General features: G+C 38.3%; 1 protein-coding gene across 4 annotated transcripts in view; it reads left to right on the top strand.

Annotated features, from left to right (window-relative positions):
• The window catches only part of PREX2 (phosphatidylinositol-3,4,5-trisphosphate dependent Rac exchange factor 2), a 283316-nt gene that overhangs the window by 189475 nt on the left and 75644 nt on the right, over positions 1-18197 (top strand). For all 4 annotated transcript variants that reach the window (XM_081259019.1, XM_081259020.1, XM_081259021.1 and 1 more), the window contains 4 exons: positions 665-882; positions 4815-4917; positions 7655-7798; positions 17527-17641. In XM_081259019.1, the coding sequence (XP_081115145.1) occupies positions 665-882; positions 4815-4917; positions 7655-7798; positions 17527-17641 (580 nt within the window). The remainder of the gene's footprint in view (positions 1-664; positions 883-4814; positions 4918-7654; positions 7799-17526; positions 17642-18197) is intronic.

Consider the following 18197-nt stretch of genomic DNA (forward strand, 5'->3'; position numbering starts at 1 on the left):
CCAGTTAATCGCAGAATAAGAATGCTAGTAAAAATCAATTTATGCTAGAACTGCAAATATTTTACCTATTTCAAAAAAATATAGGAATTTATGAACTGGACCTGTTTATACCTTATGAAGTTGAATAGGTGACTTCAGGAGATACAGATTTGCATATTATTACAAGCAATTGGACATGATACTCTTCCTCATGTGTGTTTCACATTAATATTTGAATAGGTCTAGCAGGTAGTTTTTTAAAATTTAGTACTAATAATATTTTATTTCATTTACCAGCGCAAACTGAAAAACTGGACTTTGAGTTTTCTTTAGGAAAGTGTCATGTACCAGTACAAATTGTGTTCCATCATGAAAAATAAAGTAAATAAAATAAAGCCTTATTTTATTGGGTTTTATAAAACAATTTAGTGATCGCAAAATAAAGTTACAATATCAATTAAGAAAAATGAGCTTAATGTTTCTAACATTTTTGGGTGTTCAGTGTTTTCTAAAAGGCATACTTGCTCAAACGTATGTGCTCATGAATAGAGCTCAAATTCACATTTTTCCCATGGAGTGAGTTTAGGGGAAGGATGAAATAACAGTGAATGCAAATGCTGAATGCATTGGTCTTATTCAACTATGACATTTTCCAAAACTGCCTTTATGTTCTCCTGGATCACAGACAGTGAGACACAGCTCCGAAGAGACATGGTTTTCTGCCAGAGTCTCGTGGCCACAGTCTGTGCCTTCTCCGAGCAGCTCATGGCCGCCTTAAACCAGATGTTTGACAACAGCAAGGAAAATGAGATGGAAACTTGGGAAGCCAGCAGAAGGTGGCTGGACCAGATAGCGAATGCAGGAGTTCTTTTTCACTTTCAGTCACTTCTGTCACCAAACTTGGTAAGGAACCACAGTGCCTCCCACTGGCTATGTCAAATGGAATGTACATTGGGACCTATTCCCAATAAAACATGGTTATTCGTTATTGTATCCACAGTCATCCAGCTCCTTTAAAAGGATATGTTTTTCCATGGGCAAATATAGCTTTAATAAGTATGTGGAAATATCTTTCCTGATTTTTATTCTCAGTGGCAGCTAAAAGCTGAGAAAGCCTCCATCTGTTACTAATTCCTGTATCCCTAAGCACCGGCCGAGAAAGGTCAGCAGAGGAAAGAGTGTCTGTCTGCTGCGGTTGCTTATTCGCAGTCCAGAAGGAAGAGTCTGCCGTGAGACCTGAGCTCCCCCTGAGGTTGATGTTCTGGAACATGCTCTTAGAAGAGCTCTGACAACTTGCATGCCATACTGTCTGACAATCTGGTTAAAATTTGCATGTGTTAAATGATTTTATTTCCTTCCTTTGTGTGCATGTTTTTCCTGTTAAATCTAAGAACATTGCCTTAATTACTGTAAAATATGCCGTGTTTATGCATCAGTTGTCCACAGCGGAGATGAAGAAAGCATCTCGAAATGTTTGGTAAAACTGTGGTGAACTTAGAGTTTTTTCACATATACTTCCTGTGGTTCTGATAGTTGTCATGATGTATAAAGGCAAATATGTTCAGTTTATTTAAACTTAAGGTGCGTGTTAAATATAATTTTGATTTGAAACATGAGACGCTATTTTATCTGTTAAAGTACACATAGAAAATGTAGCTACCAAGTAACATGGTTGAGTTTTTAAACGAATGTATATGAGTTTATACATCAAAATAATGTTTTTCTTCAATGGTATTGAGGACGGGGGGTAATTGCTGTACTGCACGGTCATAAAAAGTTCTGGAATGGTAAGGTAAGGAAGTCCATTCAGCTGAATGAAATTCAGAGAAACAGGATTAGATTCTTTTGGAAAGACTCTATACACTCCATGTGGGTGATCAATTTTTTATTTGGTTGCTAATATAACCAAATAAGAAAGATTTAATTAATGAAAACTTGGAAATAAATCACTTGAAAAGTGTTTAAAAACAAAATAAATACTAATTAATCATTGCCTATCAAATAAAAATTATGTAAGATAAGATGCCCTCTTCCTACTGCATGGTAGGCTTTAAGTGTTTGTTGAACAAATTAATTAATGAATGAGGCTTCATTTCTGTTCTTTTCTTACTTAAAAACTGCCATTGTCTAGTCAAGTGCTGGTACATTTATTTGAAATCTCAAGGAATTGGGGAAAGTATTTGTAATTCATACATCTGGTAAGTGACATATCCAGACTATATAAAGAATCCTTAAAACTAAAGAATAAAAAGACATCTCGATTAAAAAGCAGGCAAAGGATTTGAATGGCCATTTCTCCAAAGAAGATATAACATGGCCAAAAGCACATGAAAAGACGATTAACATCATTAGCCATTGGGGACGTGCAACTCAAAACTACAGTGAGATACTATGTCACAGTGATGTGGATGGCTACAATCCAAAAGACAGACAGGCACAAGTGTTGGTGAGGATGTGGAGAAATTGTAACCCTCAGACACTGCTGGGGGGAATGGAAAATAGTGCAGCCATTTTGGAAAACATTACGGCAGTTCCTCAAAATGTTAAATGTGGAATTTCTATATGACCCAGAAATTCTACTCCTAGGTAATATCCAAGAGAAAAGAAAACTTATATTCTAGCAAAACTTGTACACAAATGTTCCTGGCAAGATTATTCATAATACCTAAAAAGTGGAAACAACCCAAATGTCCATGAGCTGTCTGATGAGTGGATAAACAAGTTGGGGTATATCCATACAATGAAATATTATTCAGCAGTAAAAAGGAGTGAGGTACTGATACATGCTACAACATGGATGAACCTTGCAAACATGTTAAGAGAAATAAACCAGTTACAAAAGACCACGTATTATTTGATTACATTATTATGTAATAATATAATAGGCAAACTTTAGAGACTGAAAATAGGCTAGTGGTTGCCTGGGGCTAAGGATTGGAGGAAGGTATATGGAGGATGAATGCTAATGGGTACTGAGTTTCTTTTTTGGGGTGGTGAAAATATTCTAAAATCGGATGATGGTGATAGTTACACAACTCTGCATATATACTAAAAACCCCTGAGTTGTATACTTAAACTGGGTGAATTTTATGGTATGTGAATTATATCTCAAGAAAGCGGTTTTTTTGTTTTAAATCGGCCTTATGAAACCCATAAGTTTATTTAAAGAATTGACTAAAAAAAATTCAAAGGTAGTTAAAAAAAAAGTCAAAGAAACTTGTAGTCTTTCTGCCTCTGTAACAAGAGTGCTAAGGGCCTCCTGGAACTGTGAAGAGCTCCCTGGGAGCTGCAGGCACTGGCGGTCTGTGTTCCTGGGCTCTGAGCACAGTCCTAGGTCCTTGGGTATGTGCTTAGCCACATCTGCAAGTTACGATCAGAGCGCAGCCTGTTTGGGACATTTCTTCCTGTGTGTATTCCTCTCAATTGAAAGAATGTTGATTCTTTAGTCCTGTCCCTACAACTCCAGGTTCATGGCATTTTTCTGCTGCTTCAAAGGACTTTAAAAAGTAAAAGTCTTATAAACATTTATCCAGCACTTACTGTGTACCATCCATTATATTAAGTACCAAACTGAGGTACAAAGGTGATGATGCTGTTAACCTTTTGGTATCCATGCAGTCCTTCTTTGGGGTCTGAGGCTGCCTTAGTGGGGTTTTTCCCATACACAATAGAAATTCTTTACCATCTCCTTCACCCTCTACTCATACTGCCCCCAAAATATGGCTATAAGCTTACAGCAACTTTTAAAAAATGAGGGTAAAGCATGTTAAAATTATTGTTGAAAAGGATCATTTGGGCTTCCCTGGTGGCGCAGTGGTTGAGAGTCCGCCTGCCGATGCAGGGGACATGGGTTCGTGCCCCAGTCTGGGAAGATCCCACATGCCGCGGAGCGGCTGGGCCCGTGAGCCATGGCCGCTGAGCCTGCGCGTCCGGAGCCTGTGCTCCACAACGGAAGAGGCCACAACAGTGAGAGGCCCACGTACCGCAAAAAAAAAAAAAAAAAAGGATCATTGACATTCTTAAGGAAACAAATGTACCTTTGAAAGAAAAGTTGTGTATGATTAGGTTAATTATTCTTTCATGAGGAAATTAGTAAATGACTTTAGATAGTGCACTGAACTGCTAATAGGAAGGTCAGATCCAGTAGTAGAAAGATGATGTCGCTGAGATATGCAGTGAACTTGTTACCATGTCTGGGCCTTACCTGCCTCAGCTGTAAAATATGCTGTAGGAATGAAATGAATGATTAAAACAAATCAAATCTCATATTCACAAGATTCTAGATTAAGGTCCCATAAAGGCAAGTGAAAATGATTCTTGTCCCCAGGCTCTTTGGAAGAAAAATCATTACATACATGCAAATTGCTTTTATCACAGTTTTCAAAAATTACAAATTGAATAATGCACAGGTTATCTTATCGTAAAGTACGATGACCATTATGTACTAGGCTTTTTAAGAAAACAGTATTTTTGTCTTTCAGCTGTTATATTTGTCAGATTACAGAGATTTAGAGGCAAATAGCATGTTTTTTTGTGTACACATTTGTAACTTACAAACAAAATCAATAGAATTAGAATCTAGCTACAAAATAGACTGAAAAATCATTTAGACAGCAGAGAAAAAGGAAAATATAAAACTACAAAAGAAACATAACAGGATTTGTTCATTTCATTTTAGGCAGTAAATTCTTAGATGTGTTGATAATTTGGTTTGTACTTAAATAAAACACAAGTGAACCTAGTTTTGGTCTGGAGTTGTTACGTTGTATTATGTTATATTATGTTTTATCCCAAGCAATCCTATCATATCAGGTATTGTTTTTATTTCTTTCTAGACAGATGAACAAGCCATGCTAGAAGATACACTGGTTGCACTATTTGATTTGGAAAAGGTTTCTTTTTACTTTAAACCATCAGAAGAGGAACCACTGGTTGCAAGTAAGTAGTTAAATATTTCATGTATGTTTTGTAAAATTTCTTTGGCATCAGACAACAACATATGTCATAACTTTGATATGAATATATTTGATATGCAGTTTGTTTTATATAAAATATTATATTTAGGGTAAAATAGTAATAACCAACTGGAGAAGTGATAGAAAGTATATATAAATTAAATTTACAGCTAATTTTATACTTCTGTTTTTAGCTATTAGTCTGACCTCTAAAACTTTTTTGGAGTGTGTGTGTCAAATATTGTGCTACTCAAGATTGCCTTTTCTTTTTTGTTATTGTGGTGAAACATACATACCATAAAATTTACCATTTAACCCATTTTCAGTATACAATTCAATGGTATTAAGTTCATTCAAAATGTTGTGCATGGGGCTTCCCTGGTGGCGCAGTGGTTGAGAGTCCGCCTGCTGATGCAGGGGACGCGGGTTCGTGCCCCGGTCCGGGAAGATCCCACATGCCGCGGAGCGGCTGGGCCTGTGAGCCATGGCCGCTGAGCCTGTGCATCCGGAGCCTGTGCTCCGCAGCGGGAGAGGCCGCAACGGTGAGAGGCCTGCGTACCGCAAAAAAAAAAACAATGTTGTGCAGCCATTTCCACCATCCGTCTCCAGAACTTTTTCATCTTCCCAAACAGAAATTCCATACTCCTTAAACAGTCACTACCCTCCCCTGCTTCTCCAATTCCTGGTAACCTCTCTTCCACTTTCTGGCTCTGAATTTGCCTATGCTACGTACCTCATATAAGTGGGATCACAGAACATTTGTCCTTTCTGCTGCTTTTTTCATGTCAAGACTTCTTTTAATAAAAGAACTGCCCTCACATTTCTGACTATATGGATAATCTCTGAGGCCACCAAAGCATTCGCTCAAATATGTAATAATTACTTAGCAAAATTGATTGAATTGGGTTTCCACTCCTTATCTTCAGTTGATCCTGTAGAAAGTGTGTTAGCAGGCAATGAAAACAGTGTTTAGAGCCAAGAATATACAGAGACATTACAGTTGTTTGATCTGACAATAATTGATAAAATTTATAATTTAATTCTGAAGAAGTAGACACATAGTCTACATTTTTGCCAGCCTAAAAATGAAAATTAAAAATTATCCAAGTGTCAAAAAATTTAGTGTGTACAAATATAATCACATTAACTATCTTGGTTAATTTATTCATCCTGTACTATTTCCAAGACGGCAAAACCTATCTTGTTCATTGCTGTATATCCAGCACTCGAGATGCCTGGAACAAAAAGGCCAATATTTTTTTTCAAGTAAATGAACAAATATCAATTCAATTTATACAGTGCATCAGGCAGAAAAGCTTTATGGTTATAAACGTAGAAGGATAAACAAACTTGCTGTGCAGAATGAAGAATAGAATTTCAACAGAACTTGGATGTATCTAATGTTGCAAAGAAGTTACTTTATGAAATTGAATTGAAAGATTGAAAAGTATCCCTTTCCTTTAGCAATGGGCCATCATTAAACCTAACAAAGGCATTGTTTTAGAAGTATACATCCAGAGAAATAGTAACACCTAGGGCTTAATCTCTATATCTTTTAGTTTCTGCAAGTTATGATCATTTATCTACCATTTCAGCATTGTCACAAATAGGTTTAAAATGTGTCTATCGGTCCAAGAAATCTTTAGCAGTTTGTTATTTTGCTGTTTCTTGTTTGTTCATAAATGTGAGGATCCCCTATGTATTACGGTAGAAGATCTAAACAGATCTTTCAGGGCTGGGAAAGGTTTTTACTTATTTGCACATTTCCAATGTCGAGTACAATAAATAGGGACTCAATAAATATTCATTTAATCTGTTATCTAGGAATTATAATCATTCATTCATCGAAAATTTCTTAAGTGCCTACTTATGGCCAAGTGTTGGATCCAATAGAGAACTAAACAGACAGAGATAAATAATAAGTGAGATAAATGAGTTATTTTGATAATAAATTAGAAGATAATATGAATGCATGACAGGAATTGGAAAAAGAGCAAAGGATGAAAATGAGGGGGCAGGTAGGGCAGTTTTGATCTGGTGCTGGGGGAATGGAACTTGCAAAACACGTGCTAACTGTGATAATGGTTGCTATGTACTCAGTTTCTTGCACACTACTTCAGAAGTGTACCCCAAGGACTCATCTTGACTAAAATATAAATGAGGCAGCTGTCCTGGGGAATTGTGATTCCAAACCATGTGTAGCTAAACTTCTCATTTAGTTAAGTGAGACACCTGGTGTGTTAAAGTGTAACGAAGTTTTCTATTACAGAATTTTATATACAGTACAGTAATAAATCTGTTGCTTTAGCTAATGAGAACCTGATTTAATACTCTTTCACCAACTAACACTGTCAGTATGCCAAACCTGAGCTTTAATATACATGGGTACTTTTAATATATTAGTTTCTAGTAATTTTCAGGATTCTTTTTTTTTTTTTTTTTCTGCGGTACGCGGGCCTCTCACTGCTGTGGCCTCTCCCGTTGCGGAGCACAGGCTCCGGACGCGCAGGCTCAGCGGCCACGGCTCACGGGCCCAGCCGCTCCGCGGCACGTGGGATCCTCCCGGACCGGGGCATGAACCCGTGTCCCCTGCATGGGCAGGCGGACTGTCAACCACTGCGCCACCAGGGAAGCCCTGGGATTCTTTTCAAAGCTTAACAAATATACTAAATAAAATATCCTGATTTTAGGAAGTAATATAACATTAAATGTCATTTTAGATGTTCCTCTTACTTATCAAGCTGAAGGAAGCCGGCAAGCTCTGAAAGTTTACTTCTACATCGATAGTTATCATTTTGAACAACTGCCTCAAAGGTTGAAAAACGGAGGAGGGTTTAAAATTCATCCTGTTCTTTTTGCACAAGGTAAGCTGCTTTCTTTATTACACTTCATGTACTTAAATTATTGTATCTTTATCAATTTTTTAAAATGTAGTTGTGACCATCCTTTTTTTTCATGAATTCAAAAATTTATTCATAGTACCTAGGTAATATGTTTACTGGTGGGAATGTTTGTTAAGGAAAGAATTGTGTATGGTTTAAATACTTATCAAATAGGATTGCAGCATTATTTAGTGGAGAAATAAGGCATGAGTGGCTTAAATAAAGATAAATCAATTTGGCTTAAATTATGGTAGAACCATTAAAATTGGTTGGTTAAGATATTTTATGAGATAGAAGAAGTTTGATAACATACCCACGCAGATTACAAAAAAGAATTTATATTATAGTGTCAATTATGTCATACATGTATGTATATACTTACATGTGTGTAAAATGTATCATTGGATGATTAAATTGATATTTTAATCTTTAAGTTTTTTTGCATTGTGTCAATTTTTTGGTCAGTAAAAATGTATTCCTTTCATAATAAAAAAATTGTTTTGGCAAATAAACAATGAGTGTTAACTGCAGTAGAAGAAATTAAGAATAACGAATAAGAAGATTCTTGCAGTGAAGTGATTTCCCAGGGAAGGTCCTGGATCTTCTTTATTTCTGTGGTCACAGATGCTGCCAGAAAAGATCAGAAATTCAGATTATTGTGTAGTATCTTTTTGTCTATGATTTTTTTTAAGTTCATGCCGTGATCAAGATTGTATCAATTTCTCTGAGTGGTACAACAGAACATTTCATTTTTTCTTCTTTGAGTTTTCAAGACTGCATTGGTATTGCTGTAGAATTTTTATATTTTAATAAAAAATGAGAAGAGTAGAGGAATAAAATCCATCTCAGTAACGGAAGAACAGAGAGGCACGTGAAATCTAAATTCACTGCCAAGTGAAAATTCTGCTTTGTACCACATGCGTGTTGTTATAATTCTAAAAGATAGATTACTCTTCGTTCAATTGCCATAGTTTAAAAATGACTACCTCAGATACTTGGCAAGAATACATTTAAGCAGAGAAAAATTTCAGCACAGAGATCTTAGGAGTTATTAGAAGGTATTTTCATTTATGTGATAGGGTCCATGTAGGTAATAAAAGAATCTGCAATGAAAAGAAATAAAAAAGAAAAAGAAATTGAGCAAAAATAGACCTTTGGAATTATGTTAGGAGAATAGTTTAGCCTAAAATATGTTAAAAGCCATTAGTACAGAGATTAGTAGTTTTAGAAGAAAGGAAAGGCTGCTGGTCTGGAATATTAACTGTTACAGGGTTTAACCAGACCTTGCCCTTGTTAAAGGCTCTTCATTTCTTTTCCTTTATTTCTCTCTTTTAAAAAATTCTGTCTTTGACATCATTACTGAGATAACAGATGGCATTAATCATCTTTTCTAAAAAAGTGATTACATTTGTGACACACCAACCATAAATAGCTGAATATTCATACCCAGCAGCCAGTGTGCATAGGGAAAAAATGATTTTGCAAGTAACCTCTATTTTATAACTGTGGCTAAAGCTAATTTAAAAAGAATCCTGAAATATATATGATTTCAATGAGTACACTGTCGCTTTTACAGTGTAATGTAAAGAAAAACTCTAGCAAACATTAGGTTTTAGTATTCACACGGCAGTAAAATATGAAAAATGATTTGATGAGATGACAGTGAGAACACTTCTGCAGTGGAGGTCACAGATAGGTAAAGAAGACTGGAAAATAGTCTGTCTCATTAAAAATCTGTCAGTGATAAGGTTGTCTATTTAAAGGAGTTGCAGAGGTTCCGCTGCATTCATAAAACTCCCATGAGGAATCATTAGTAACTGAGTTTTCATCAGCTTTAGAGAAGCACAGGAAATTCAGCCCTAGCTTGAGCAGCGATTACCATCTGGTAATTGAAAGTGGTGGTAAAGGGGAGAGATTCCAAATGGAGTCTATTCCTGGGATGAAAGTTTAATTGAAGGGTTTTAGTTTTGTGGGTATGTGAGTCTTTGTTAGCAAATAATAAAGAGAAGATGAATTTGAATAAAGAGAATAAATTTGATGATGAATTTGAATAAAGATGAATTTAATAAAGAGTAGATGAATTTGAAAATTTCCTGGAAATGTGTTAGAGTCAGCACTCCTAAGGTTGTCCGTGGTACCATGTACCTAGAACAAGAAGCAAATGTCCTGCCTTCTCATTTTTTCTTGTCTGCATGGATCCTTGGGCAAAGGAGGGCACATGGATGAATGGGGCCCCCTGCAGAGGTGGGACCAGCTAGTAAATCAGGAATTCCAGGGTTGGAGGCAAGCAGGGTAAACTTTTAGGGAACGTACATTGCTAAAAACCAGAGCTGCTGGAGAAAAAGAGTCTAGGCAGACAAAATGGCAAAAAGGCAGATTTCCAAGGCTAGGAACACAGAAAGAGCCAGACAGAAAAGTCAGCCCAAAGCATAACCAAAATGCTAGAAGGTAAAGATCACACTAAAGCAGTCTTCTAGAATTACTTCCTACAGTTCAGAGAATTAATCCTTCTAGGATCCCTGAGCCCTTGGTAAGATAAAGCAAGTAACTCTAAACTGGGTGAAAATGGGAGTCCAGGGAAGATAGATATCCAGGGTCCCTGGCTTGCTTTCATGCCGTCTCTCAGTGGTTCTCAAGCTGGCTGCCCTTTAATCACCTTGGGAATGTTTTAGAAAATACCCATGCTTGCTTCCTTGGTTCCACACCGAACCAATGAAGTCAGAATCTCTGGGAAGTGGGGCACAAATACCAGCATATTGTAGAAGCTTTCCAGGTGATTCTAATATCCACCAAGAGTGAGAAAGCAGAGCTATGTGGATTATAAACCACTGTGCAGTTATCTAGTTAATCTCTGCTTAGTTACATGAATCCATTTCACAAGTGTTTGACACTTCTAGGTTCTGGGGAGCCGGGGCAATGAGAACTGGGCCTTTTTGCTTCTGCGCTGTTAGGTCATTAGGACTTGGGCTACACCGAGAAGGAGACGTGATTTGGGTGGGACAGGTTTTTTTAGCAGAGGCTGAAGATGCCCTGTAGAGCTGACAGCTGAGGGATGTCTTCTGGCAATCACAGCAGCTGGGCAAAGAGCCCTTCGTTTCTGAAACGGGATCTGAGTGGGTAGCTTTATAGTATCTGCCATTGTCCGCATCTTGATCTATTCCTTTGTGTAGGGAGGGTGTCCTTCCTGACTGATGGGCCTTTGTTCCGGGGGGGATAATTTAGCAGCATATTAATGGGACAAGCTATAGTCCTTGCTGCTGCAGATGGCCTTGGGGCTACAACAGATTCTCATTTTCCCTCTTATGCCATCCTTTGTACTGTAGCCTCATTCTCAGCCTGAGCCTCTGCTGGTCTCGGTGGCATGACTAAGACCTTCAGCCCCAAGAGGCCTGATTCCCTGGTGTCACTAGGCCCTTCTCAGGCCAGGTTTGCTGCGTGTGTCCATTTACCATCAAATTTGGGCGAGGGGGTACCAAGAGGGACCTGAGCGGATTACCTGGATGCCAGACATGTTCCTTCTTGTCCTCGTTATGTAACAATAGCCCTACTTCCTTATGGATGATCAGGGTAGATTAGCCTGACAAGATAGGGATTTCTTTTCTTGTTGGACGGTGCCTTGGCACAAGGAGACTCAGGTGCCCGGGTGTCAACCAGAGTTTACAGTTCAGTGGGACCCCTTCTTTGTCTCCTAGGGAAAGTGTGCCCCTTTGGGGATCAGGACCCTTAAAACTATGGAGCCAGAATTTCAGGGATGGGAAGCACACATACCCCAAGGGAGCCCCTGGAATTGATAAGTTTCCCAACACTGCCATAAAAATGACCACAAACTTGGTGGTTTAAAACAATAGAAATTTATTCTGTCGTAGTTCTGGAGGCTAGAAGTCTGAAACCAAGATGTTCACAGGCCATGTCCCCTTGGCAGGCTCTAAGGAAGTATCTTTTCTTACCCCTTCTGGCATCTGGTGGTTACCAGCATTCCTTGGCTTATGGCAGCATAATTACAGTCTCTGCCTCTGTCTTCACATGACCTTCTTCCCTCTGTGTGTCTGTCTCTGTGTCTCTGTCCAAATCTCCCTTTTCTTAAAAGGACAACAGTCATTGGATTCTGGCACACCCTAATCCAGTATGACCTCATTTTAATTTGATTTCATCTGTAAGACCCTATATCAAAATTAGGTCACATTTGCAGCCACCGGGGTTAGGACTTTGTCATATTTTTTTTAGGGATACAATTTAACCCTCCACAGATGCTAGCATGGCTATTTCTGCTTCTACCCTTGGTTCCTAGACCCGTGTATTCTACCTCTTTGGGACATGGCATCAGATAAAGGTCTTTTTTTTAGTTATGTACTATGTCTTTAGTTATGTACTGTGTCCTGGAATGTGGTATCCCTTCCTTGTAAAGTGTTGTTAAGTACCTATTCCCTGAGTCTCTGGAGGTGATTTTCCTTAAACTAAATGGGACATGCAATGCTGGTTCCTTCTCCACAAGCACATTCTTGGGGATATTTGGTTTCTTCACCCACTATGCAAAAAGCTGGCACCCAAAACTGTTACTCCTAACTTTTACCTCTTTAAAAGGTGTCTTTCTATTCTCAGAGAATAATTAAAATCACCCAGAAACTTGAGCATTTTCTCTTTTTTAAACAAAAGGGAATATTTTGTTATAAACATTGTCAGTTTCTAATTTACCTTCATTCATGCGTTTTTCCTGCAAAATTCTTCTTAAGATCCTTTAAAAGATGAATCCTTTAGTTTTCCATTTGGGTTTTGCACAGTATTTATAAACAAAACATTAAATAGCTTTTGAAAAGAGAAAGGAACAATTCCCAGAGTTGAGATTTCCTGAATGTTAAGAGTGGGTACATGAGCCTGTGAACCCCCCTCTCTTTACAAAGCAGAACAGCCTTTTGCGATGTTGGTCACAGCAACATGGACAAAACTTGCCTTCCTCACAGACGTTGCGACCAATTCTGAGGAATTCTGACCAGTTGTGACCATTTCTGGAGATTTGTAACAGTGTGTATGTAGTGTCTTATTTAACCAATAAAGTACCATTGTAGCACTATCAGAAGAGGGTGTTAGTTGATTGAAACTATTCTTAAAATTGTTCCTCAGAGATTTCTGGTTAATCCCTTTCTTGAAAAAGCCATGAAATGCATTTTGAGTGAGTGGAAATGAGGCTCATTTTCAGTCTTAGAATAAGTTAATCTTTAATTTCTGCTAACATTCATTATGTTTTCCTTTTTTACGGACTATACCTACATTTAATGGAATGTTTTGCTTCTAAATTCAAAAGTAGTAGAAGTAAAACAAGCAAACAAATTCGAGTTGTATTTTAAATACTGCTTTTAATTAAGTGCTTTTAAATAAATTAAATATTTATTCAATCAAATATGTCAATACTATTTTTAAGAAATACTATATGGATGAGAATTAAGAAAAGTAGACAAGAAAGTGCGAAAGAAGGGTCAAACTTTGAAGTTTGGACATTATTATATATTTAACCTTTTTTTTTTTTTTTACTGAGAATAGAAATTTAGTTTGGTAAAATGTCATTCCACTTTATTTATTAAAAAAATAGCTATAAATAACCAAACTATTCACCTAAAAAACAGAATGTTGTTCTCCTTCCTCTACTTTGCCATGCACAGTTTACTTTTTAAATATAAAACTCATCTTTTTTTTAGTTCATTTCCCTAAAACCCTATACATGAGCCATAAAATATCGCCGAGACTCTTCGCAACACTGTTAAACTCTTTTCTCATTTTTTTAAAAAAATTACATAATTGTGAATCTTAACTGGTGTTAATTTGAAAATATCATTAAGAAATATAAGGAAAATTAGTTTTTCTATTGTAACAAGCTTTTAGAGCAGGACTGGACTTTCTGGCCAAAGCTGAGCCATCAAGACTTTATAGAAACTAGATACCAGGGGTTTTCTTATTCCCTCCCACTCCCGACCCCCTGCCTCTAGTTCCCCTGTTGCCCCTTCCTGGTGGTCACCTTCTAGTCTTTCTGACCTTAAATCACAAATTCAAGTATCCTTGCATGGACCCTACTCTTAGATCCCCAAACTTCCAGTTTGGCTAAGCACACTCAAGCGTCATCTATATCTCCTGTGGAAATTGAAGTAGATCATGCCTGTGGGGCATTGGGCACCTTGCCTTGTACAGAAAATACATTCCATAAATGATAAGAATAGTCATGGGCTCTCTTAATACTATTATTTAATTTAATTATTTCTCAAGAGCCATAATTAGTAAGTGCTCTTATTTTCCATTTCACAAACGAGGAACCTGAGGATCTCAGATATTAATGAACATGCCCAAGGTCACACTAAGTTACTAAGCAGTGAAAGTTATGCTTTTACTCCAGTGCAAGGGCTTTCATTATTAGCTTTTTTAAAGCCGGTTTGGTGGTGCTGAATTCTCTTAGCTTTTGCTTGTCTGTAAAGATTTTAATTTCTCTGTCAAATCTGAATGAGATCCTTGCTGGGTAATCTTGTTTGTAGGTTTTTCCCTTTCATTACTTTAAATATGTCCTGCCACTCCCTTCTGGCTTGCAGAGTTTCTGCTGAAGGATCAGCTGTTAACCTTATAGGGATTCCGTTGTATGTTATTTGTTGTTTTCCCCTTGCTGCTTTTAATATGTTTTCTTTATATTTAATTTTTGATTGTTTGATTAATATGTGTCTTGGCGTGTTTCTCCTTGGATTTATCCTGTATGAGACTCTCTGTGCTTCCTGGACTTGATTGACTATTTCCTTTCCCATATTAGGGAAGTTTTCAACTATAATCTCTTCAAATATTTTCTCAGTCCCTTTCTTTTTCTCTTCTTCTTCTGGGACCCCTATAATTTGAATGTTGGTTCATTTAATGTTGTTCCAGAGGTCTCTGAGACTGTCCTCAATTGTTTTCATTCTTTTTTCTGTATTCTGCTCTACAGTAATTATTTCCACTGTTTTATCTTCCAGGTCACTTATCCATTTTTCTGCCTCAGTTATTCTGCTATTGATCCCTTCTAGAGAATTTTTAATTTCATTTATTGTGTTGTTCATCACTGTTTGTTTGCTCTTTAGTTCTTCTAGGTCCTTGTTGAATGTTTCTTGTATTTTCTGCATTCTATTTCCAAGATTTCGGATCATTTTCCTATCATTGCTCTTAATTCTTTTTCAGGTAGACTGACTATTTTATTTCCTCTTCATTTGTTTGGTCTGGTGGGTTTTTACCTTGCTCCTTCATCTGCTGTGTATTTCTCTGTCTTCTCATTTTGCCAACTTACTGTGTTTGGGGTCTCCTTTTCACAGGCTGTAGGTTCATACTTCCTGTTTTTTTTGGTGTCTGCCCCCTGCGGGTAAGGTTGGTTCAGTGGGTTGTGTAGGCTTCCTGGCAGAGGGCCTGGTGCCTGTGTTCTGGTGGATGAGTCTGTATCTTGTCTTTCTGGTGGGTAGGACTGCATCCGGTGGTGTGTATTGGGGTGTCTGTGACCTTATTATGATTGTAGGCAGCCTCTCTTCTAATGGGTGAGGTTGTAATCCTGTCATGCTAGTTGTTTGGCATAGGATGTACAGCACTTGAGCTTGCTGGTCATTGAGTGGAGCTGGGCCTTAGTGTTGAGACAGAGGTCTCTGGGTGAGTTTTTGCTGATTGATATTACATGGGGCTGGGACCATGTCCTGAACTTGGCTCTCCCACCTCAGAGTCTCAGGCCTGACACCTAGGCAGAGCACCGAGACCCTGTCAGCCACACAGCTCAGAAGAAAAGGGAGAAAAAAAAGAAAGGAAAAAATAAAGTTATTAAAATTAAAAAAAATTTTAATTATTAAAATAAAAAAGTAATAAAAAATAGAAAATAAAAATAAAAAAGGAGAGCAACCAAACCAATAAACAAATCAACCAATGATAACAAGCGCTAAAAACTAAACTAAGATAAACATATAAATCAGAAAGTAGTCAGTCACATACAGCAAACTCCCAGTCTACAGGTGCTCCCAAAGTCCACTGCCTCAATTTTTGGATAATTCGTTGTCTATTCAGGTATTCCACAGATGCAGGGTACCTCAAGTTGACTGTGGGGATTTAATCTGCTGCTCTTGAGCTTGCGCAGAGAAATTTCCCTTTCTCTTCTTTGTTCGCACAGCTCCTGGGGTTCAGCCTTGGATTTGGGTCCGCCTCTGTACGTAGGTCGCCTGAGGCCGTCTGTTCTTCGCCCAGACAGGACAGGGTTAAAGGAGCAGCTGTTTAGGAGGCTCTGGCTCTCTCAGGCTGGGGGGACGGAGGGGTATGGAATGAGGGGCAAGCCTGTGGCGGCAGAGGCCAGCTTGATGTTGCACCAGCCTGAGGCGCCGTGTGTTCTCCCAGGGAAGTTGTCCCTGGATCACGGGACCCTGGCAGTGGTGGGCTGCTCAGGCTCCCGGGAGGGGAGGTGTGGATATTGACCTGTGCTTGCAAACAGGCTTCTTGGTGGCTGCAGCAGCAGCCTTAGCATCTCATGCCCGTCTCTGGTGTCTGCGCTGGTAGCCACGGCTCACACCCGTCTCTGGAGCTCATTTAGGCAGTGCTCTGAATCTCCTCTCCTTGCGCACCCCAAAACAATGGTCTCTTGCCTCTTAGGCAGTTCCAGACTTTTTCCCGGACTCGCTCCTGGCTAGCTGTGGTGCACTAGCCCCCTTCAGGCTGTGTTCATGCAGCCAACCCCAGTCCTCTCCCTGCGATCCGACCTCCGAAGCCCGAGCCTCAGCTCCCACCCCGGCCCGCCCCGGCAGGTGAGCAGACCAGCCTCTTGGGCTGGTGAGTGCTGGTCGGCACCGATCCTCTGTGCAGGAATCTCTCTGCTTTGCCCTCTGCACCGCTGTTGCTGTGTTCTCCTCCGTGGCTCTGAAGCTTCCCCCACTCCACCACCCACAGTCTCGTCTCCGCCCGCGAAGGGACTTCTTAGTGTGTCGAAGGTTTTCCTCCTTCACAGCTCCCTCCCAGAGATGCAGGTCCCATCCCTATTCTTTTGTCTCTGTTTTTTCTTTTTTCTTTTGCCCTACCCAGGTGCGTGGGGAGTTTCTTGCCTTTTGGGAAGTCTGAGGTCTTCTGCCAGCATTCCGTAGGTGTTCTGTAGGAGTTGTTCCGCATATAGACGTATTTCTGATGTATTTGTGGAGAGGTAGGCGATCTCCACGTCTTACTCCTCCACCATCTTGAAGGTCCTCCTCCTTTATCTATACTTCTTATTTCATAATCTAATTGCAGCTGCAAGAGAATGTGAATATGCATGGAGAGTGACAATTTCAATTTTTTTACTGTTATGTGTGTTAATACACATTTCTGCCTCTCATTCATGTCCATATATATGTATATATATGTTGTGTCTATATATGTGTATATATACATTTGTGTGTTTATATATGTATAAATAATATATATGAAGTTTGAGTTTAGCTTCGCAAAGAACATATACAAAATTTTTAAAAGAATAGAAGACAGCGTAAGTTAGAAATTACCTTTGCCTACTTAACAGAGATAATTACCAAATGCTTGATATTTATTTTGAGCAGAAAAATGATTTTTATTTATTTTTGGACTGGTTAAAGCTTGTTTCTTGCATATGTGGTCATATTTGGTGCTGTTTAATACATTTACTAATAATAAGATTACACTAACTGTGGAGAAATTGTGTTATAAAATCACATGAAAACTACATTTACTTGTTTTCACAGCACTGGAGAGCATGGAAGGATATTATTATAGAGACAATGTTTTGGTGGAAGAATTTCAAGCCCAAATAAATGCAGCCTCCCTGGAAAAGGTCAAGCAGTACAACCAGAAGCTCAGGTATGTCATTGTTCAATTAACAGAAGAGTTTCCAGTTTTTGGTTTTGGTTTTGTTTTTTTTTAAGAGTTTCCAGTTTTAACAAGAGCAGATGAATAAAGCTTTTGATGTTATTCATTGTATTAGATGATTGATGATGATATTTCTTTTGATATAAAGTTCTCTTATTTAGGGTTTAATGTTTCAGATATTCTAAGGGGTACACTTTTTGCAAACAAAGTAGAAAAAATTTTTTAACTTTTTGTGCTGTTGTCTTAATTTCTGAAGAAGATCAAGAGATTAATTATTTAGTAGACCATTTGCAGGGAAAAAAAGCATTGCTTTATAGTGGTGTCTCCTACGAGGTTCAGTGGATTAAAGGTAAAATAGGTTCCTTTATGTACCATTAAACAGCTGGCACCCTGACACCAAGAGGTGAATATGTTTAACATGGAAGATATGATTAAAAAGGTACTACTTGATATTGGAAAAAGTATCTACTTTCAGATAATATTACATTTTATTGTTTTTTCCTCTAAAAATAATCTTGCTGGTATTATGATCAATGGCAGGGAAAAA

Source organism: Mesoplodon bidens, assembly GCF_964165515.1.
Source record: "Mesoplodon bidens genome assembly, chromosome: 16".
Classification (NCBI taxonomy): domain Eukaryota; kingdom Metazoa; phylum Chordata; class Mammalia; order Artiodactyla; family Ziphiidae; genus Mesoplodon; species Mesoplodon bidens.